The 25,417-nt window shown below is 38.6% G+C and overlaps 1 protein-coding gene across 2 annotated transcripts in view; it reads right to left on the bottom strand.

Moving 5' to 3' along the window:
* LOC134538985 (lachesin-like) overlaps nucleotides 1-25,417 on the bottom strand; it is a 493,186-nt gene that overhangs the window by 80,591 nt on the left and 387,178 nt on the right. For both annotated transcript variants that reach the window (XM_063380645.1, XM_063380644.1), the window contains exon 5: nucleotides 14,558-14,686. In XM_063380645.1, coding sequence (XP_063236715.1) covers nucleotides 14,558-14,686 — 129 coding nt within the window. The remainder of the gene's footprint in view (nucleotides 1-14,557; nucleotides 14,687-25,417) is intronic.

Below are 25,417 nucleotides of genomic sequence, written 5' to 3' on the forward strand. Positions count from 1 at the left end.
AAAAAAAAAACCAAATAACGTGAAATCGCCTTATAATCGTCATTTTACGATCACGAACTCCTTTACGAGTATATTGGAATGATAATGCAAGGACGCGAGCGATCCGTGAAACATCCACGGGAGATGGGAGGGGGAAGAGGTGCAGGGTTTATTCCCGGCCGCGTTGTCAGGGAGAGGACAGGGCAATGCTTCAGCGAACATCACTCCAGGCCTGCGGGACTGCGCTGGTTGCCTGCTCGCCAGGGGCTGATGCGGAGTTGGACGCAGAGGTACAGTCTGTCTCGCGCCTGGATTGCTGTGCAGAGCAAACTGCTTGCCGAACTGGTGCTACCCAGCTCTTTAAAATTAATTTATATATTTTGTTTTTCTATCTATAATCATAATACGTTTTAGTATATTTCTTATTGTACTATTTTTTTTATGTTCCTATTTTCTTTTCTTTTAATAGTATTATTACACTTTTGAAAATTTTCAAACACAAATTATTGTTTTATTTGGTTACTATGAATAACAAGGCATACAATTTATTCCGTCATATGGTAAAACAGAGCAATTTTTTTCCCCTTCATATTAAACTATATACAAAATTTTGATGATAAAACGGTTGAAAACAAAATTGTGTCTTTCAGTTACATTTACTTAGAAGTAAGAATTGAATACAAAAAAAAGAAATTGTATTTTTAAAAATTCTCATTCCACATTCTCCTTAAAATTATTATTTTTTAAGTAGATTTAAAAGTTTGTTATAAAATTACGAAGTTGAGTCGAAAACGTTTTTGTTTCTTGGGTATATCTGGCAACAGAGCACCCTGAAAAAAAGCACAGCCCTAATAGCAGATATCGTGCACCGCATAAGAGCGAGTGAATGCCCATCAGATTGCACACGGCAATCCAAGGATGAAACACGCTATAGGAGGGGGAGATAGCTCGCTGCTCAATTAAGCCGGACAACCACACACGGGGTTGCATCCTGCGGCATTATTTCTCTTTGGAAACTGGTCGGGCGAGAGAGAGAGAGAGAGAGAGAGAGAGAGAGAGAGAGAGAGACACGCAGATGCATGGACACAGAGAGGGAGGCACAAACATATATACACGCTCCAAAACCCCTTCCTTCCTTCCTTTAGGTTCATTACTCATTCATACATCCCGAAATTTTTTTCCCCACCACGTGCTCCGAGCGGTGTAGAAAAAAAAAAACGCAGGTCATTGCTCAGTCGCCATCGTCGGGTTCCCAGGTCGCCCATTGGTCGAAATGAGCTTAGCGCAGCGCGGGGTTTTAGGGCGATATTATTACAAGACGTTCGGGTAAGCACTGCCTTGTTGTCATACAACCGTAACCTTACTCGCGGGTCTTGTTCCGGAACGCGTCTGAACCGTATCCCTGCAAGGAGTCAAATCGACAACCATTTTGATAAACGGTTCCCCTGCAAGAGGCTGAAAATTTGATTCACCGCATTCTATCGGACGTTTCGCCACCATCAATACAATTGCTACGGTCTAAATACTACACATAGCAGCAACATCACAAAAAAAAAATTGGTTGTCTGTAAAGTTGGCTTACGGACGATAGTTTAACGTGACAACGTCATAACAAAACATTGATGATATGATTGATCCAAAAGAAAATGAAATATCATATTCGGCCTGAGACTGAGGTGTAATAGGTTTTTGCAACCAAACCATTTAGGCATTAAAAATATTATATTCTTTGAGGAAGAATTTTTTTTAATTTTTCTATCTTTTGTATAATAAAATCTACCTATGCATACTTTTATGAATAAAATTGAATAATTTTTATTGAATTATCACTATTTTGTATGGATACAAAGGAGTGAAATGAAATGTACAATTTAATTAATAAATGTACTTTTATTTGCATTCTTTAATTCAAATATTTTTAATACTTTGGAAATGTTGCGTACACCGTATTTATTTTTACAAGGAAGTTAGCTATGATAACCGCACGGACACGAGGCCATACTGGAAAAGTAATATTTTCAGATTTGATATACATAGTTATAAAAATTTTGTTCACGGTAGGGGTATAATATTATTTCGTTTTTATAACACGATTTTATAACAAATACGCATCCCAAATACACCAAACTTATTTATAATGTGTTACAATATTTTTTTAAAACATTGTGCAAAAGATCACGGGTGTAATTTGAATTATTATGTGTAACTGTAAAACACCATTGTTGGTTCAAAACGTATTTGAATATTCAACATTACTTTTAAATAACCCTACCGATTGTGCTGAAAATCGGTGGACGATCGTTAAATTACATAATATTAATGATTCAAACGACGAAAATATGATTGAAAAGTCAAATCGATGGTTGTTCCAATCGAGTGGAAGAGAGATGCTACGCATGCGTACAATGAGCATGAAGAGAGATGGCACGCATGCGTACAATGAGCAAACAGGACACATCCGTAGTGGGACATCCGTAGTGGGACATCCGTAGTGGGACACTTTTTCATGCGTGCAGCTGGCGTTCATCGATTTATTAGACGTTGTCACGTCAAAAAAAAATAGAACAGCCTTTCTAATTTGTCTCAAGTAATTTTTGACGTGACAACGTCTAATAAATCTATGAACGCTAGCTGCACACACGAAAAAGTGTCCCGTTACGCACATTGTTCCGTTACGCTGTGTACCGTTACGCTCATTGTTCCGTTACGCTGTGTTCCGTTACGCTGTCGGCGAGTGCAGTAATAATAGGTTATGTTACAATCGACTAAAAAAATTATGGTGATTAATATAATTTCTGATAGATATTTGATTACAATTTATTTATATGAAAACTTGTTCATAATTATATTTAAATTTTATAGCTAAACGCTAGTTTTTAAAATTAATTACAAGTCATCTACACGTGAACTGTTTCTTCGACTGTTTATTAAGTGAAGTGAAAAGTTAATGTGGTTTTCATTGCTTATTACAACAACAATTTCCTCAATAAAGGTTAATTATTCTTGCATTTTAAAAATCTGATTACTTGTATAATTTCAAGTATTTATTCTTTTATTATTAAAATAAAAATGATTCAATTTTATTAATAAAAGTATGCAATCATTTCATACATGTTTTGTTATGACGTTTTCACGTTAAACTATCGTCCGTAAACCGACTTTACAGACAACCAATTTTTTTTTAAGTTGCGATTATTTCTTGCTGTGACCATTGGAGTGTACAATATGTATTTCAATATAGTTTCACTATCACAGAGTTTCCTTTGGCCCACCATCACGCTTGATACGTCCCCAACGATGATAACGAAAGTGACTATGTACGAGTTAATGGCGCCAGACGTGGGTCCGCGGAAGTTTGGGCAACAGATAGGTCACGGTTAGGAAACCAAAATCTGTTCCCTAAACTATAAGGGACTGGCTGTGTCATATGTAAGGGTATATGAGAACTGCTTTATGTTGTGTCCAGGTGTAACATACCAAACACCTTAACCCTTGTTTTCGTGTCTTGGATCACCGGCCTCAGACCCGACCACGACCCCTGTCGCGGCGCTGCTACTCCGAGGTGTCTCCTGCCTGTCTCTTCGTCGGCGGCGGTTGTCGAAGCTACTGGCTCCCCCGTCGGCGCTGTGACGTCGGTGCTGTGACGTCGGCACTGTGACGTCAGTGCTGTGACGTCGGCGCTGCGACGTCGGCGCTGCGACGTCGGCACTGCGACGTCGGCACTGTGACGTAGGCACTGTGACGTCGGCGCTGTGACGACGGCGCTGTGACGTCGGCGCTGTGACGTCGGCGCTGTGACGTCGGCACGGTGACGTAGGCACTGTGACGTCGGCGCTGTGACGACGGCGCTGCGACGTCGGCACTGCGACGTCGGCGCTGTGACGTCGGCGCTGTGACGTCGGCGCTGTGACGTCGGCGCTGTGACGTCGGCGCTGTGACGTCGGCGCTGTGACGTCGGCACTGCGACGTCGGCACTGCGACGTCGGCACTGCGACGTCGGCACTGCGACGTCGGCACTGCGACGTAGGCACTGCGACGTAGGCACTGTGACGTCGGCGCTGTGATGACGGCGCTGTGACGTCGGCGCTGTGACGTCGGCGCTGTGACGTCGGCGCTGTGACGTCGGCACTGTGACGTCGGCACTGCGACGTCGGCACTGTGACGTCGGCACTGTGACGTCGGCACTGTGACGTCGGCGCTGTGACGTAGGCACTGTGACGTCGGCGCTGTGATGACGGCGCTGTGACGTCGGCGCTGTGACGTCGGCACTGTGACGTCGGCACTGTGACGTAGGCACTGTGACGTCGGCGCTGTGACGTCAGCGCTGTGACGTCGGCGCTGTGACGTCGGCACTGTGACGTCGGCACTGCGACGTCGGCACTGTGACGTCGGCACTGTGACGTCGGCAGAGTGGGAGGGGTGGCACTGGTACACGTCGCTCATCGGCTCTGCTCCCGAGACTAGTTTGTAAGTTTTTCGAGTTGTAGTAGGTCGTGCAATTGATAATAAAAGGAACCCTTGAGGGACATTTACCGCTGTTTGAGAAATATAACATGTAATACGTTTACAGTAAAAGTTCCCAAACAACAGTAATGATAAGAACGTTATAAACAGAAAGGGGTATGTTCAGACTAATCCTTAAGTTTCTTTAAAACCACCTAAATTTTAGTTGAATAGTTGAACTATTTTCAGGCAGTAAACCGTTGTTGTATCATGGTTCCAGTTCAAATCATGGGTAAAAACACAAATATGAGGATTCGTTAATAATGTTCGCAGTCTTTCACGGCCATTGTCTGAAGTAGCTTGGCTTTCTGGGTTGTAGCCACGTCCTTGGCGAATAATTCACCGACGTTTCGGTCGACATTGCAGTCGCCATCATCAGGGAGCAGTTTACCTAATCAAGGTTAGGTAACTGCTCCCTGATGATGGCGACTGCAATGTCGACCGAAACGTCGGTGAATTATTCGCCTAGGACACGGCCACAACCCAGAACCCAAGCTACTTTAGTTTTAAAGTTATTCATTCTTTTACTATTCTTAGTTTTTAGGTCCTGACTGGCCAGTTTAGCCTCTCACTAACAGTGGCGCTTGCGTTCCTGGTCACTAAATCCAGCCATGGATTTTAAAAAAAGGCGGACCACAAGGCCAAGGTAGACCAGTTTCTACTCTGAACAACTCTTCATCCAGACCATCTTCAATCTCCTGTATTCTCCTACACTTTGTGCATGCAAGTCGGCACCCAGTATGAGACAGGAGAGTTTGTCATTGCACCAATCGCTGCCATGGCTGGCCCATCCCCTTAAAGCACACGATGCATGCGACCCTCTCCCTGCATGGTTTATGACAGCATGACTAGGCGTATAGGCTTCGGCCTGAGACGCACCTAGGTCCCTCCCTAACTCGAACCCCTCCTATAAATATACTTAAGTTATTTATGTTAAGAAAAAATTTCCCGTGACTTTTGCGTGCCGGAGACGTATAGATTTTATTATTGTTAAGTTTTTTTGATTTATGTCTGTATTTTGTCTGTTATAGCCAGCCAGTTCGTTATGTTGGGATAGCGATTTCTTGGTTTGTAGCCGCCGCTTTTAGGCATGCCGTGAGAATCACCTGTAACTTAAATTTAATAAAGACTGCTAAAGCTACCCATTGTTAATTTTCGTACTTATAACAGAAGTGAGCTGCTTATCTCGTCTTTCGCCGCTCGTGGGTAGTTAATGTAATCAGTGTGCCACAAGGTTTCATTCTATACGGTTCGCGGTGAGGGTCACCTTAACTCCTATCATCATTATCATCATCATTATCATCATCATTATTATCATCATTATCATCATTATCATCATCATAATTACCATCATCATTAGGATCATCATTATCAACATTATAATCATCATCATCATGATCATCATTATCATCATCATTATCAACATTATCATTATTATTAGGCTATCATTATCATAATTACCCTCATCATTATCATCAATATCATCATGATCATCATTATAATCATTATCAACATTATCATCATTATTAGGCTATCATTATCATAATTACCCTCATCATTATCATCATTATTATCATTATAATTATCATCATTATCCGCATTATCATCATCATTATCATCATAATTATCATCATCATCATCATCCGAGATAAGCCGTCAACCAGTGGGTGGCGGTCCGTCGCTTGAAATATCTCCGTGGGTCTCGATGCCCGGGTTTGGTAGTTCGGGCTACGAGGTCCGCATCTGTTACGTTGAAAATAAATCTCGTGACACACACTGACTGTTGCGGTGTTTGCTGAATAAACAAATATACTGAGATACGCAAAGTACATTCACCTACAAAATCTGCTGTCATCTTGAATTTATGAATATTTCGCCAAAGCTTACAATAGAGCTTCCGAATTACTTTATTTTTAAACTCCACAATGCACAGGATCTAAGTGTTGGTCACTTTATGATGTCAAGATTCGTGGACTGGTGTAATTATCATGACAGTGGTAGTTGCCTAAAACTGCCATTTACTGCCTTCGGGTAAACAGTCTGGCAACTATATGTCACGGAGTTGGGATTTCTCTTGGGATTACATGCCGTGACGTGTAGTTGAAGTCAATTCACACCCCCACCGTTGATATTTTTCTTCACCCACAAAGTGACTCCTAAGAATTTCTATCGCAAAAATAATCACTGTCATGAAATGTAGTGCTTAAAAATTGTCTCCACATTGAAAAAAAACTTCACTTCAGCCGAATGTTTACAGAGCTCCGCAGACATGGCACAACTATCAGCTGGACAACAAGTAGCCTCACGAAGTATCCACGGAATGAATGAATGGACTCCTGGGGGATCAGTGGTTAGTGGTTCTGGCTGATGAGGTTTTCTTTCTGGGTTCAGGACTTCGTGCTGGGTAGTCATTTCCCCTCCACGCCACGGAAGGCAACGACGAATCCCAGCAGGATCACCGTGCCCAGCCAAACCTGTTCACACCACGACCATATCCTCGTCAAGGTGGCCTGGTGGTTTTGACTGCAACAGCTGGTCTCCAAGCTTGCAACTTTTTGGAGCGCGGGGTCAAAGTCTCCTTGTCCGCAGCCTGGAGAATAGTTTAAAACTGTGTGGCTAACTATCTTGAATTTAGGAACTTTGACTGTTTGTAAGGGGGTCAAAACCATCTTCCAGGACACTCAAGAAGGACGCACGCTTTGGGAATAATCAACTGAAGACGGGTCCACACGTATGTCGGATCACCGTATTCGTATCAAGATCGGCCTGTGTAAAAACCAGTGCTGTATCAAGCGTGCGTATGAAAAATGTTATAAAGATAGGATCGGTCATGATCCCGTCAGGACTCGGGTCTTTCTCCATCTCATGAAAGGGAAGACACGTGACACTGGCACACACAGTGTGGACGAGGTGTTCCCCGATCATTATTGTGTATAATCGCCACACGAGCTGCGCAGCCGCAGAACCATGCCCGCGTAGTTCATTCACACACGGAAACAGTTCTAAAGGTGAGGATAGCGCCAGTGTTTTGAAACGCTACAGAGCTTATGACGTGATAACGTCTTATAAATCGATGAACGCCGCGGCTGCACGCACGAAAAAGCATAAGTCATTGTCACGTTCCGCCTGAGCCGAGCGTGCAAAAACCGGCCAACCACCGTGCGAGAAAATCTTCTATATTATCAAACAGGTTAAGGCGAGCTTTTTAACTAATATTATTCATGATTATATTCAAACAAATTATTTAAATTAAATTTGCAAAAAGTGTAAACAATATTTGAAAATTAAAAAGTATGCAATTTTTCATCAATATTTTCTTATGGCGTTATCACGTAAATTTATCGTCCGTAAACCGATTTTACAGACAACCCCCTTTTTTAAACTTTCATTTTAACTTGAACCCCCACGAAATTCTCTGTTGGCAAAAAAAAAAAAAAAAAAAAAAAAAAAAACTTTTCATTCACTATCTTCGAGAATTTCTGGTGTTGTATGAAAAACAGCTGGTGGCAGCCAACTGCAACCGGAGATACAAGACATTCAAATGATTATACAAAACTAGCTGTTAGTAAACTGAAGACACGCTTAGATGATAACAGATCGAGCTGCCTTTTCACTGAGCGGCTGTATCATGATCGATTATCTAATTATGCTACATATACACTGATTTAATACAAGTGTGGACAGCATTAACATAACTTGAAATGATCCACCCTTGATAGAACAGAGCTGGAATTGAACTCTAAACAATAGCACCTAAAAATAAACAAAACAATGGCTATTGTTTTATCATCTACACGCTTCACAACAGTAAAACATGAAATACCATTCTACTAGCATTCAAGTACAATGCACCGTGTTTGTTGGAGTGGAAAAAGTTCATTGCAATTCACTTGGGTAAAAATAGGCTTAATATAAACCATAATTAGTTGTCCTTTATTGAAAATAATGTTTTTCTGGTTAGCTGTTTCTGAAATTATCTGTTAGCTGCACGAATTAACATGTAAGTATTTTATGTTGGCGTATTTAAGGAATCAATTCATTTTAAATTCGTTGAATTATAACGTTTTAGCGTATGCTGAATTAATTAAGCATTCAATTATTTGGAACGTCATTCTGTGTTCCACTCATCTGCATACATTGGATATTGTGTTAGTTCAAGGAGGGGATTAGCTATTCTTTCCTTATATATCACAAATTTAGAAAGCGCTAAAATTTACATTCATAATGAAGAAGGAAATAAAGCAATTATTGCAAAATAAATAGTTCTCTTAAAACAAATATTGATATTGTTATTCAAACACGAAGGCTACATCAAAATTATTTATTTTCTGACTGTTGTAGGCAGGAAATTAAAATTATTTAAACGGTAAAAATTAAACGTTCAAATACAGCGTACTTTATGGTATTAAATGGAGAGGAACAAATTAAAATGACTAAGTGCAAAATAGTAACAGAATAAATATCATTTATTGAAAGTTGGTTACTGTTTTATTTAAAACATTTATAGGATTCCACAAAGGTAAAACCTTAAAAGTATTTATGTATAATATTCCATTTAGTAGAGTACAGCCTTGAATTATTTTAAATGTAAAATTTACTTTTGCTTTACTTTGAAGGTATTTATATTATTTTAATACATAACTGGGAATTTTCTGACCTTATTTGGCTCCGCATTTGTTGCAAATTCAAACATTGCGAACATCTCTTAATTTCGCTGCTATTATGACAACTCTTTCACTAAAGTTTCACATTAACACAGATAAAGTTAACTTCTACAAGGACTTGAAGCTAGTTTTTGAGGTTTATAATCTAATAAAATTAAAAACTTACTCAAAATGTCATGTTTGTTATGTGATTTATACTATTTTTAATAACATTATAACATAATAATATTGAATCAGCTCAGTAAGGTTAAATGTTATTTATAGTAATTATTTACAGACTGATTTCAGTCGTTTAAGCAAAATTAATTATACAAACATAAACTTAGTGTTATAATATGTGTTCTAAAATTTTTCAGGTTAATATCTTAGTAATGCAATATAAGTATAGTTTATAACGTGTGTATAAACTTAAAAATATTAACTATTAAGTGAATTGTAAAGAGATGGGAGTATTTGAATAAAAGTTCTTGTCGAAAATCCGGTCCAATCCGGGGTTTTATCGGAGCTGTTTCTAATAGTTTAAAATTTCCTGTAGCGTTTGATGGTTGGCAAGCAACGTTTACGATTGAGTCAGCACATTCTAGCGGCAGGCGCGGAATGTATGTTTTTAATTCGTACCCAGAAATTTTGGTATTTGAAAAAGTGACTAATTTATTTGTCAGTTTATTTGCACACTCGGAATTATTTTTTTAAAAAATTCTACGTTAAATGCCGTGTCCAAGTTTAAAATTACACGTTCATTCGCAACATGAACAACATGATGACACACGCGTTTGCTTGTTACTGAGGTTACATGTTAACACATCACTGGAGAGCACATTTGAATAATTTTTTTATTTTATATGATTTTAGAGACACACTGGTTTGTTTGAAGCACATCAGATGGTTTTTAAAACTACTAAGTATATTACACCCAATGAAGACAGTGGCTAGGTGAAACAATAACCTCGCATTGGTAACGCCGTAACGGAATCCGCTCCGAAGCGGGCTCTCGCTGTTGATTTAATTTGCGCGAGGTCCGACGCACAATTTTGGCGCGGCAGGTCTTTGGCAAGTTGTGCGGTTACCAACTTTGCCGCATCGTTAACCCACTGCGAGCGTGCTTGTGGAGGCTCGTTTCCCGTGGTAGTACAACCCACTTCTCCTCCTTCCCCTTCCACTTCCTCTTCCCCTTACCTTTCCCCTTCCCCTTCCCCTTCCCATTCCCCTTATCCTTCTCCGGAGCCCATCGGACTAACTTCGGACCTCGCCCGAGAAGATAGCATTCGACAACATAACGAAGCGCGGGACCTCAGCTTGCTTAGGTAAAGTGAAATGGTGTCAGAGAGGAGACTAGAGGAGTATAGTAACTGGGCCCAGGTTAGCTCGAGGGAGGGGGGGTGGTGGTGAAGTTTCTGGGTTGCTCCATCCTTACCTCCCCCCCTCTACCCAATCTTTCCCCCTGAAGCCTTGTAACCTCGTTGGCCGGCGCGGGAGGCAGGTAGCAAGAGCCCTGCAGATTCTTCCAGCGCAAATCTCCTTACGGCACTCTAAAACTACTCGTCCAAGTCTCCAGCCCCGTGCGGAAAGGGAAACGGAACACGGAAGGAAAATAAAACATCCCTCGTGACTCACATGTACACGGGCGCGAGGTCACACAACTTTCGTTGCAAGCGTTTAAAGAGTGATTTGGCCTCGCCATCTTACAATTTCAAATACTTCGATACCGCTTGCAAGAAAGCCTCAGTGCTAATTTTTTTTTGGGTAGGGATGGCATAGGACTTATCTTTGGCTACTTGTTGAAGCCATCACTTGTGAACTGGTGTGACTATCATGGCAGTTGTACTCGCGGCAGTTTCAACAATGTGTAGAAGGACTGGGAAGAAAAGACTTTTGCCTTGACATGCCAAAAATTGTGATAAATAGTTAAAAATTAGAATTTAAGCAAATGACGGACAAATCCAAGATGACGGAGCCTTATCAAAATTACCGTCAGTTGTTGGGTGATGCCTGGCAAGACGGCGAGACGAGGGGGCAACATGAATGACATTTCGCGAATTGATACGGCCAAGTCTTCAACTCCAAGCACACATGAGCGAGTGCTTTCTTTTCCGTGACAGATAATTTGCTGCGAAGAAGAGATATTGTTTTATATTAAAATGAGAGCCACTTAAATGTTACGTTGCCATGTTACTCGCCATATTGGTTGGTTGGTTGTATTTACACGTTATTGTTTTTGCTTTAGTGTATTTCCCACAAAATATGCCACCAGACAAACACGATATTAACTGCTGCCAGAGTGGTTAGACATATTAATCAATAATAATAAAAGGTAAAACGTTCGCGTTATGTGGAGACGGTAAGTCTTATTACCATGAAATTTGGTACGTGCATAGATCCTCTCAGATAGGTTCGTGTACACCTTGAAGGTATTATTTTTTTATAACTTCATTTTGGGTATTTTTAAATTTAATGTTTTAACGATTTTCAACCATATTTTCGTAATCACCTCTGTTTCTAATCATTACACAATTACGATCGTAATGTAACTATACACACTTAGACGGATTTAGTAAAATTAAGTTATTTCCACATTAATAACTTTATAACCCAATTTTTGGCGAATTTTGGAACATTTTTTGAAAATCTTTCTCCCCTCAGAGTTTTCATCATATCAAAGCACATTAGAATATTTACACCCAGAATAACTTGAAATTTTCACTGCCTGGCCTTCGTTTGAACAAGCGTGGTCAAAAAAATATTTATCATTTATCTATAAAATTTTATAAATAATCTTATTCTGCTAGCGCATTGTAAGTATATTCGGTTTGCTTTCGAGTAATAGTTACGTTTCTTCACAGGAAAATGATATTTCCGGATCATAAAGGCTAAATTACTGACATTTTGTAAATAGTTTATGTGCTCAATGAATGGGTAGTTATGTTTCAATATTGAGTTTTCAAACTATATTTTTGGAAGAGTAAAAATGACTGTAACGTATGTGTTCAGTTTGTCCAAAATAATTATTTAAATAAATTTCCCCCATTGCAAGATTAATTCAGAAAACGTAAATCAAATGAATTATTGATTAGGCTTTAGGGCTGACCGCCGGACCGCCAAATTGCGTGCAGATCTCCGGGTGTGAACACGTGATTTTCAAGCCGCTTAAGATCTATTGAACGCGTCTGATTACTTGTCTATGTAAGTTTCACCTCCTGGTTTCGTCTATAACGCGAACTTTGTCTCATCAACTGGTTTGATCATGGTTCGAACACATTTTCCGTTGCGCCGCTGTGTTTTGAGCGCTGAACTAAGATCACTGGAAACTTGGAGATGGACTCTCCGATCTGGTGATCCAATGGCGATGATCTCAGAAAGAAACTGCCTGAACAGTCATGTCTGGAATTTTTACGGGCGTTATACAGGTTTATTTAATCAGAAGTAAATACTAAATATTTATATACAAACTTTCAGATCAAATGTAATACTTGTATAAAAATTACTGCTTCTTCTAGTGTTACAATTACGATAAAAACCCATACTTCAACTGCTTGAAATGCTCGTTATTTTAGTTAAATGCTTTATTGAGTTTTTTTATTTCGTCACAATTACTTTCCACGATGAAGTTCTTTTTAATCAATAATAACTTTAAAATACCCGTATGTGTTTTCAGTCGTTATTATAAGAAAATAGACATGAGGTAGCGGCCCCATGGACTTCCATCTTGTGGCAACCGGATCAGTCATTTGCAAGCCGTTTCACAATTGATTGTAGCGATGTCATGTCGTTCCAGGCCACCAATAGAAATGCACCTGAAATTTCTTCGACATTGCTGCTTGTTGTCGCAGAATGGAAAGAAAAATAATATAAAATTCTGGTTTACGTGAGCGAATATCACGTATCCCAAGTATGTCTTGGTGCAATGTTTAGAGGTATGATCCGTAGATCACTCTTGGGCTAAGATCATTGGATCTCGGATCGAAGAGCAGAAAGGTGCAACTGGTCCCGTGTCGAACTATTTTATTTTCATTTTCATTGTCTAGTTTTCCGTGAAAAATAATCTAAATGGATGGGAAAAGGAACAATTAAAACGTAACAAGAATGTTATTTAAAGTGATGGACACTATCAATTGATATGAATTGGGTTTTAACGATTTCGTATTAGAAAACCCTTTCGAATATTTTATTGCTACATGTAATGATGCGATTTCAACAGTTTGACTTTAGCGTTAGAACAATTTCAATATTTAAATTTCTTAAGACGCAAAAATAAAGTTCCATTTTGGCGTAAAAATGTTGCTTCGAAGAGCTTTTATTTTCAAATTTTCCATGTTAGAGCCCAAGAATTTTCCTTTCTCTGGGGCTATTCCTTCGTCCCATGTAAGCCCTTGGGACCCAGGGGCTTGTAAAGTTTACAAAGAAAAAATATTTTTGTACTTTTACAAAAGTTTCCTTTAGAAACCAGTTGCCAAGAAATAGTTTGTAATACTACGAGAAAGATATTCTAACTTTGTACAACACATGGCTATGGTTATTTTTGCATATTTGAAATATATATTTTTTAACATAATACTGAGTATTTCTTACTAAAATTGACGCATGGTTTTATATTTTAATTGATGTTTCATTCAAGCATATATTTTTTAACAATGAAAATGAGAATCGAAAATTCAACAATATGACTATATTTTTTTTTCATGCTTATTATGTGCGCAGTTAATACCTGAAAGCTATCAAGGGAATGGTTTACTATTGGAGGTACTAGGATAAGACAAAGCATGAATTCCCGGATAAGAATCCGAACCCAGTATTACTACGAAAACTATTTTGTAGTGATACAGTTGTTTTCATGTACATATACAAATTTACAAATACATGTAATTCTACACGAATACTAGCTAATTCCAGGCATGCGTTGCAATGCCTCAATTATTATTTTTTGAAAATTGTTTTAAGTAGGTACACACATAAAAATCATATCTCTACCACTCTCTCTAATTTTCAGTCTATCTATGTATATCTAGATAACTCTCTATATCTCTATCTAAATACATATTTCTCTTATCTCTATTTATCTCACTATATATATATCTATATCTCCCTCTATGCCTCTTCTCTATATAACTATATCTATATAGTTCTTTATATATCTATATAAGTCACCCTATATCAATAAAATATTATAAACCTATGTTTTTACTTCTATACATTGTTAACTTTCTTTTAACCTGTCATAGGTGTTACATAGGTATATAAAAACACGCGCGTATTCGAATGCAACCTTTTTGTAAAATTTTAAAATGAATCGATGAAGAACTTTCGGAGATTTCAGATTTTTAACGAACATTTATATATTTATTTATTTATACAGATATCTGTTTAGTTGACAATGAGATAAGATGGCGTGCGCGGCGGACTGCCGGCGGACTCACACTCCACGTCCACGATGATTCGCTTGCTGACGGACGGAGGAACGCCATTGGTCGCGATGCACAGGTAGGCTCCCATCTCGGCGCGGCTGATCCTCGTCAGGTGCAGGCTCTCTCCGTCCATCACGGCGACTGCGACACACACACGACACACGTCACACACGTCACACGTCACGCGTCACACGTCACACGTCACGCGTCACACGTCGCGCATCACGCGTCAAGCGTCACGCGTCACGCTTCACACGTCGCGCATCACGCGTCAAGCGTCACGCGTCACGCGTCACACGTCGCGCGTCACGCGTCACGCGTAACTCGTCACGCGTCACACTTCACACGTGTCACACGTCACACTTCCATCAGCGGCACTCAGTGAGTGCGGGACTGGGAACTGAAGATCCGCAACAAACTTTCTTTGTACATTTACGGACACTGAGTTTACTTACTTTCAACATGACTTCAAAACAATATTCCTGGTATATAGAAAAAAACTGATTAAGTCTACAATAAAAAACACTCATTTTTTTTGTACTCGTGTGTGTTTACCTTTGTTTAGAACAAAACTAACAACTCGGAAGTTGAAACAGGGCGTGGTTTCTACAAAAAATTAGTTATTTGAAATTACGAAGAACTCTTTGTGTTTTTATAACCGTGTGGGATACTTCTCGGGAAGGTGTGTCCAGAACTGGAACCAGACGGAGGCACTTTTAACTGTATTTTATTCAATGTTATTAAATACCTTAATTTATAATGTTTTAAGATTTTAATGAATTCAGATATTTACTAATATAAATTCCATAATATTGAATATTATAATAACTACTTGTAAGCACACTGAGGATAGACTATTTTTATGTAGTCATTATCTTATATGAGAACTTAATATTAATATATATAAATCCAGTGTCCTGATGTATGTTTCCAGTGAACTCTTCACCAAGTCAACCGATTTCTATGAAAATTGGCATTTATGTGTAATTTTTTCCAACTTGAGAGATAGGATAGTTTTTATTTCGATTAATGGTCTTAATAATTTATAATTAATAATAAACTGGTAGAACAACGTCTGTCGGGATCTGAAAGTGATATAAATTAATTTTCACACTTGACATTCAAATTAAGAAGACAATTACTAACTACACCCTGTGTTCAGCCCGGGCAACGCCGGGTATTGCAGCTAGTATATTATAAATAAGTAATTTTTGAAATGTTTTTATTAAATATCAAGTATAATACATATTTAAACAATCGATGATAATACATAAAGTAACTATATTATAATGGATGAAATAATGGGCTGGTAAAGATTCTTGAAAGCACTTAACGGACTTGTATTTCACCCTTATCTTTATTTCTACGACAACCCCCCCTTATTTCCTGAAAAGTAAAATATGCAATTTGATAAAAACACTTTTGAAGTAAATTTTTCGCTACTTTTACATTAAATACTAATCAAGACGGACGTATAATTAACGTAGCCTGGACCAAAAATTGCTACAATATAGATATTGCTACAATATAGATAGAATACAGATATTAGGTCTTGTGTCCGGATTATATTCCGGAGTGGGTACTGGGACCTCCGGTGCCACTCCCAGAAGCCAATCCTCTATCCGATCTTGGGAGTATCGTACAAACAATAAAGCAGTTGAGAAACACAAATTTAAAATGAATCAGTCGAATATTAAAAAAAAAAAATATGGTCTCTAATACTGTACTTTCTTCAGCCACGCAAGTAAGGCACATCATATCTAAACACTTTCCCCCCAACCCCCTCCATCAAAGGTTATGCATTCTGAACTTCCATGTGTGGTACATTATTTCTTAGAATCCGGTGAAGAAATTGGAACCTAGTTTCCAGTTCAGTGAACAAAAATTCTTAACTTACACTTTGAAAAAAAAAATTACTATTTAATTTTCTAATTCCTTACTGCCACATCTAGCAAAGCATTCTCAGTCAAAAAACATTGTGTAGACAAACAAATTAAATTGGTATTTATATATTGTGTTTAAGCTTAATCTGTACGGCCTTCTATAATAATAATCATACCAACAGTTGGATTTACATATTTAAGACAGTCACGCGTACAGTTATTCAGTAAGCATGGGTTACACACTGAATTATTTATCAAACATATTTCCGTAGATATGGCGCATAAAGACAATTTTTATTCTTCGCAGGCTAAATTTAGATACGATACTGATATACCTATCTTTTGGAAATTTTTTTAATGCAGTTAATATAATATTTAATATTTCTTATTTTGTAATAACTTTTAAGATTGCTGACAGCCATTTTGGGGATATCTACTTTTTTTGCCATTAGTTTTTTTATGAATTGAATTAGAAATTCCTTCCTTACGTGCTCCATATATCTGCTGCATTTCATATTTTCATTTTTATCTAACTAATTAATATTTTTTTTGCAGTTACAACATCTGTCTTCAAGACCGAATATATGTAATTAACTAAACAATTCTCCACCGCAGTATTGTGGTCTTCGGTATAGTAAATGTTTTAGGTAGGAAATTTACCGACAAGACAAGAAGATGCAGATGTTTTCCAAAGGAGTCATTATATAGTTTAACACATTCTGAAAAAAACCCAGTAAGTACACTTAACAAAGGTTTACCTGCCTAGAATATTGTCCGCAATGACTTACCGAAACACAGCTTTACTAAAACAGCTTTTATACGTAGACCTACAAACATTGTTAAGGAGGTAGCCATTCCAACTCTCCTTTTGATAAAAAAAAAAAACTAATATTCAACAAGTGGACTAACCAACCTTTTTTCACTAACCTGATATTATGTTTTCAATTTATTATTACGGGGTGAATCTGCATTTAAAGGTCGTCGGTTGAACTCATACCCAAACCTGTACACCGCGTTTGCGCTACTGCACACCCTGCTACGGTACACGTCACTGTGTAGGCAAAGCAGTATTTGTTTTTCATAGACACGTGGGGGTGAGTTTGGAGATTAAATATGAGGAATTCGTATATTTCCCAGGTTCATAAAAAATTTTTAAAGTGATATTTCGTTACAGCTGGTAGTAAGTAATTACATTAGAACTGATAAATGTCTTAGAAGACTGAAGAATTGTGAGGGTAATGTGATTTTTTATGTCTTTGCACTGCTATTTGATACATTAACAAAGTAATATATGCATTTTATCTGATTAGTAATAAAATATTTTAAATATAATATGTAACACTTAGTAATCATTTAAGCAATAAAAATTAATGCAAAATGAAATAAAACAACCTTCTGTTTAAGAAAATGCATGATCAACAGGCACGTTTTATGTGAAACTTCACAATTACAGGTATAATAATGTATAATAATATTGTGTGCGGGTATACGAGTGCACATAGATGCAAGAATGAGAATACGCAAGTGTTATAGTATGCATTTGCCTAAATATGCGAGTAAGCTGTAATGAAAACGTTCCATTGAGCACTCCACTCCTGATTGTTGTACTTTTCTATGCACTTTGAGTGTAACACTTTCGTTACGCTGTGAAGACGTCATTGACGCTTCTTACTTAATTCTTAATTCTAACTCGTTACTTATTGTAACGAAGTTTCACTTCAAAAATCTATTTCCATGTCGAGCTTCTGGGGAAACGAAATTAATTACAATTTTAGATAATTCAGGTTTCGTACTAAGTTAGTAGGGATAAAATAAAGGGAAATATTTAAAACAAAATAAACGTATTAATTGGACTGTAATACAAAAGGATAGCAAGACACATAAGACATAAGTAGATAGATAATGGGCATTCTGGCGCAATGTATTTCTTATGGGATTATGGCTTGCTGGCTTACTCAGTTGTGACTTACCAGTAGTGAGGAATCGTCCATGTACGGGCGTCTACACCGCTAGTTGATTATGATCAGGAAGTTGGCGGCCATTTTACATGACTCCACATCCGCCATCTTGGAATCCACTATTTTGAAAAACTGTAATGGTTGAGCTAAAAATTCGGGAAAAGAATTCTAAAAATCTTTAAACAATTCGCTTATTAAAATAATGATTGATTCGATATATTTATCTCCTTGGTTCGATCCTTGACTGATATAAAAAAGTTGAATTCTCATAAAAAAATTATTTAATAAAATATGACGAAAAATCCTAAAAAAACTAATTCAATTCATTATCCACCAGCCGTCAGTAAGTTATCATGACATCTTGGAAATTCGTAATTATTAGCCTAGAAATTTGGGAAAATTTCCAAAAAAAAAAAATAAAAAATTAGTTTATTTAAAATAATGATTTATTCGATCGATATCCGTCCCTATTTCAATCCTTACTGGTTGTAAAGAAAGATAATCTAATAAAAATATCTAAAAAGTGATCGGTTCGAGAAAAACAGGACACAATTAAAATAAATTTATTACAGAAATTCTACAAAGTACAATAAAAGCAAATTACTAGCGTTTCTCGATTTCTGCAATCTTCTTAGAAGGTGAAGCAAATCATTTGCATGCCTTGTCGTGTGTTTTCAGGGCAGATCTCTATGCCAGACGATTAACAGGCACTTAAAATCAGGCCAGGTTCAACCACTTGATGCACAGTCACACATCCAGTTGATTGTCTGGGAACGTCATATAGGTTGGACACACACATCAGTCGGCTGGTCAGGATGACACGTCAAGTTGTTGGCAAGGTATGCCCAGTCGGTATTTAGTTGCAAGCAACGCACATACAGTAGGTGGCAAGACGAATCCAGTTCGTAGCTAGGCATTTACATTCAGTAGCCAGGAATGTGATCAGCAGCCAGGTACACTCAGTGTATGGCCGACTTGTCCAGTTATCCAGTCAACGACCAAGCAGGACCAGTTGTTGGCTAGACACAAGTTGGTGGCAAGGTACGTCTGTTCAGTGGACTTTTTAACCTATACCACGGAGATATTTCACGCTAAGAGATGTTAATGCGCCGCGGCCTCGCAACAGACTGGTCCTGGGTTCGTGTTGTTCCTTTGCTTCAGAAGTCTCGAAAATCAGGCCCATTTCTTCATGTGCAGACCTAATGTTATTTCTTCTTTGCGAATACAAGTTTACCGCTCTGATCGACAATGTAAACGACTTCTTCGTGCACTGTCTTGGTGAGAACAGGACAGTAAATGATGCTCTGCGGCACTTCGACCAGTTTATATCCTGGTGGGGCCTTTGCGACTGGCTCAAAAATTATAAGTGTGAAAAACGAATTACTAGAGTACCTGCTACCAATCCAACAGCATGCGGAAGCCTCGGATTCCCGAATTCGTGACATGATAGAAGCATCAAATGCGCAAAGACGCGACGAACTAAAGTCTCTTCTGGCCATGTTCATTCGCATCTGGTAAAAAAAATAGTAACTTCTTTGTAATGATGGATGAAAAAAAAATTATTAATTAAACATCTGCACGAAGTGATTGAGGCCATTCGTGCAAAATACTTGCTCGCAAAAAAGCATAGATTAGCTGATGAAGTTCGTAGGGAAGAGGAATTGAAACACCTAAGTGCACATCTGGATAGTTTAATAGTACAGACCTGTAAAATTCGCGATTTCAAATCCCTAAAGGATATACTCCATGATCCTCTATGCACTCGTGCAAATTACATCTGCTGATTGGTTACCGACTCGTAACATCTGTTGACTGGAATGATCGTGATTCGCTAATTCTTCTGTTAAAGATTTTTCATTGGCCCAGAGTCCTTCAGATAAACTGTGGCCCAATCACTGAAGCAAAATAATGTCAAAAGTATTTGGACTCTATCCTATCGCGAAATGAATCCGCGAATTTTACAGGTCTCTATATTGATGGCCAGGAGTGATAAAGACAAGCAGGAAAACATGTTAAAATAAAAATTAAGGAGGAAGAGTCACAGCTTATGCCCACAGAGAAATGCAAGCGAAGTCTTGAACAAACGGAGGATGCCAGCACGGCTTATAGCGGGGACGAAACAGAACATGGCAGATTTCTCAGGAAGAAAGTTCGTGAAAAGGGCGCAAACTCGGATCGCTTGTGAACGAATACCTCGCTTCTTATGCATCTGGAACAAGCGAAATGACTTATGGTGTGCACAAATGCAGGAACAAATGGGTCCTTGGTTCGAAGGAAGTAGGTACATTTCTAGCCTTCTGATAACATACAATGTGGCATATATATTATTAAACTAACTCACGGTCTGTGTGAATTTTTGTTTGGCAAAAATCCACGAGGGTATTCGGAGAAGTATTTGCAAAAATATCATAACTTCTAAAAGCCACGCACGCAATTTACGCAAACAACGATCCGAGGTCACAAAGATTTTGGGACTATGATCATGAAAAATATCCAGTTTAAACTATTCTTTTTTCGGAAATCGTGTGGACTGGACTACATAAACTCGATACTTATAAAAAAGGTTTTATTTTCTGGAACGACCCAAATAAATTCTATGACCGCCTAAGGCTTTTGATGAGCTCACGAATGTAGATAATTATTCGCACACAAATGAAATTGTGTCTATTATAGAAGAATTACGGGAAACAAGGTACATCGAATGTAATCATGACAAAGTATGCCATAGCAGACGAGTTGCATAGGCAAAACGTTATTATCCATGCCGAAAAATTAGGTATAATAATAGGTCAGGACGGCAATTGGCAGTCTAATTTGATTAAAATGCTCGACTACTTGCGTGTGAACAGGGACCTTCTTCTTGTTATTGACACTTATTCCAAATATATTTGGACTCGAACCTTGTAACGAAAGACTGCCGCTGAAGTTACGAATGCAATGGATTATATATTGAAGCAAAAACATAAACTGCTATTATTGTAGACGGATGACGGGAAAGAACATTTCATCGCATCATTAAAGGCCTTGATGAAAAAGTACATCTCTCACTTCTCTATGTTTAGCGGCGTCAAAACATCAATAGCCAAACGTGCGATTCAATCTATTAAAAATAAAATGTATATACATTTTACAGCAAACGGAAATTACAAGTGGTTGGATATCTTGTCGAAAGTAATGAGCGAGTACAATGCTACAGAGCATTCTACCACGAACATGAAGTCAAAGGACGTAACGGACAATCGTCTGATTCGAACCGTGTACTCTGATGTAAAGAGACTGGATCCGCGAAAGAAAAAGGCCAATGTCGGCGACGTTGTGCGCATATAAAAAAAAATCAAGGAACATTTCATAGGCCCTAAAAGTGAAATTGAAATGGTGAATTATATTTTGTTTCTAGAATAAAAAATACGTCCCCCGAACGTTTTTTTTCTGGAAGACTTGAAGGGCAAAAAAATATTAGGTGGTTTTGACCAAGAGGAAATACAGAAAACCATGTTTCCAGACACTTTTCTCGTCGAAAACATTTTGAAACTTAAGAGGCCACTCCAGTGTTTCAGGGGCACTACGCAACCCGCGTTAACCTCATAAGATTAAATGCTATTTTCATTTTGCTTATAACTAATTAACTAATATAGATTTCGAAATGATGCTTGCTTGATATGTAATACAACGATGCTCTTATCAAATCCCCTTTCTTCAAAAACGTGCATAAATTATGGTTTTATACTAATCTTTACTAATATGCATAAGTTTATTGTCTAGGTTTGAACCATAATTTATGCACGTTTTTGAAGAAAGGGGCTTATATAAGAGCATCGTTGTCTTACATATCAAGCAAGCATCATTTCGAAATCTATATTAGTTAATAAGTTATAAGCAAAATGAAAATAGCATTGAATCTTATTAGGTTAACGCGGGTTGCGTAGTGCCCCTGAAACACTGGAGTGGCCTCTTAAGGGGCCCGCCTACCTGGGCACACAGACGGTGCGCAGAGATTCAGGAAAAACAACGCGATTTCATAACTACTCAAGATATCCGAGTGGGGCCTATTTACGAATATCATTTAAGAGTTCTCTGAGGGCCGAAAAGTACTTTTAATTTCGGATTAAGTTTTTAAACTGTATTTTTAGAAGCGTTAAAATGCCTAAAACGCGTGTTTTCAGAGTAATTTTTAGGCATAAAACAATCAGTACAGATCCTTGAAAGCACTTAAGGGGCTTGCATAACACCTTTATCTTCATTTATCAGCCATATAATGTTACGGTCACCGCTCAAATTTTACAGTTATCGTGTGACGACGAGACGAATGCGCGCCAGTTCAGAGACTTGCGCTTAGAGGCTATACCGCGCTGGAAGCACCAGCGAGCGTCGCGCTTATCATCCAGCCTCACTAACACACATACACCCCTGACTAGGCGGGCCCCTTAAAAACGGTAAAGCCTTGATTCGTCGGCTCTTTCATGGACCTGAATTTTATTCGTGGATTAAAGACAAAGATATTTTGAAACATTAACGTTTTGTGTAATATTATTTAAATAAAATTTTATTCGTAAATTAAATCTGTGTGTGAATACATTTTTGTGTGATACATATATTTTGTTTTTGTACAACTTGTAGCACTGCTTGTCTGCTGTGAGGCTCCCTGCTGGCGCTCTGGAGATCGGCGGGATGGGTGAACGTGACACCTCATCTTGCAGTTTCCACCCTCCCCACATCAAGCTAATCTCCCCCCTTCACCACATCGAGCGCATCTCCCCCCTCCCCACGTGAGTGTATCTCCTCCCTCCCCACATCAAGCGCATCAACCCACCTCCCCACATCAAGCGCATCTTCCCCCCTCCCCACGTGGAGCGCATCTTCCCCTCCCCACGTCGTGTGTATCTCCTCACTCCCCACATCGTGCGCATATCCCCCTCCAAACGTCGTGTGTATCTCCTTGTAACCTTTGCTCATCACTTTCAGCCAGAGGTCACAATACCCGCCCCCAGCTGGGTACTAACGTGTATAAAAAAGTTTAACTAAATGCAGAAAATTTCTCTGCAAAAAAAAAAACTACCCGTTCCAGAGCCAAAACCACGTCTAAAACCCACAAATCAGAATGGGGACAGACTTAAAGAAATGATTACCAAAAGTTAATATCAAAATTAATTCAAAAGTTTTCAAAAATTCTTTACAGCAGAAATTACAGCAGAAAATAAGAAATATAGTCAGTTTGGCACACCTACGAAAAACTACAACTGAAATTAAGATAAGCATCTAAAATTTATTTTCCTAAACAAAAATTTATTAACTTTGCCAAACATATGACGTGTTCTGAGAAAAACATTACATTACGTAAAGCACGTCGCATAAATCAGTTGATCCAATTACAATAACGTATTAGGCAATACATAAATTCCTTATATAGTAGATGAGATTATATTTAGTCCAACTTCGTTGCCTCACTCCATATAAATATCATTACTTCCTACAATAGATTTCCTATATTCCCTACCCGGAACGTACATTTATACAACTATAAAATATTTGAGCATAAAATTGAAAGATTAACTTTACCAAAAAAAAAATAAGAACAATTTCAAACCTTTGCTGGCGTCAAGCAAAACTTAGACTAAAACATTAAATTTACAAATAAATACGCCGGGAGCTCCCATGTGAAATAAATTCCGGCGCCGACAATATAAACATGTTACAAAAGCCTACTAAAAATATATTTCTTAAAATTAAGCCGGGTATATTACTATTACAGAATATCAAAAAAATATATATAAGTTCCAGTTCAAGTACACGGCCGTCTGATTCCATTTAAAAAGGTCCGTGCGCACTAAAGTTGGGAAGGCTTATTAAACGCAACGAGAATAAATGTTTCCACTGATAAACTTTAAAAGTAACTTTAAGTTCATTTTACGTTTCACCAAAAGGTCGAGACTGTCGCAACATTACAAGTCAACTTGAAAAAAAGTACGTAGATTTCCCACACCTGTGCCAAAAACATGCAAGGGGCACTTACTTGATATCCTCTTCTGAAAAGCGTTTACCGTACATTCGCATAAACTTGCAAATGCTCAAGCAAACGTCCGTTTGCGGTCAAGGTCACGTCAAACCGGCCAAATGGGACGAACAGCTGACCGGTGCGTGGCGTGCATCGCCCTCGTACATCACAAAAGGTAGCTTCTTCAAAAAATCAATACCACTGATAACTTCCCAGTCCAATCCACCAAGCTTCTTGCTTGTTAAATTTAAAAGTTTACACCTTGGCCGAAAAATAAGTTCTCCACACTGCATACAAGTCGTGACGCCATCAAAACCGGTGCCAGGACAACCGGCCTCTCTGGCAGCGGAAAACCGACTCTCCTGCCTCGCTGCCCGCACGAGCGCTGTTGCATTTCTAGCGGCGACTCAAGGATCTAAACTCCATTTTTAATGTCTAAAATGCTAATTCAAATTACTCGACGTAAAACTTAAATAAACCAGGCAATAAATAAAACTAATAATAGTAAAACAAATTAAAAATCTGAATTAATTAATACAAAACTTTCTAGAGCTGACTAACACAATGGCTTTCGACCCGCCTCTAATGGCCAATTAAAATATTTAAAAACTAGAAACAAAACTAAATTAAACATAAAAAAAAATTACCAATGATTTAATAAAAAGTTCCGGGCTTACAAAGCTAAAATAAAAATAAAAAATTTAGGGGTGGCAGACATGCTACATCTGCACTCCCCACATCGTGCGCATCAACCCCCCTCCCCACATCGAGCGCATCTCCCCCCTCCACACGTCAAGAGCATCTCCCCCCTCCCCACTTCGAGCGCATCTTCCCCCTCCCCACATTGAGCGCATCTCCCCCCTCCCCACATCGAACGCATATTCCCCCCTCCACCAAGCGAGCTTATCTCCCCCCTCCCCACATGGAGTGCATCTCCCCCCTCCTCTAGCGTGCCACTCGTGGGAGCGAGCACGCGGGGGGGCCAGCGCCCGGCCGTCCTCTGTGACCGCTGTGCTGTGTACTGCGTGTGCTGGGCGAA

Source organism: Bacillus rossius, chromosome 14, assembly GCF_032445375.1.
Source record: "Bacillus rossius redtenbacheri isolate Brsri chromosome 14, Brsri_v3, whole genome shotgun sequence".
NCBI classification, from domain to species: Eukaryota; Metazoa; Arthropoda; class Insecta; order Phasmatodea; family Bacillidae; genus Bacillus; species Bacillus rossius.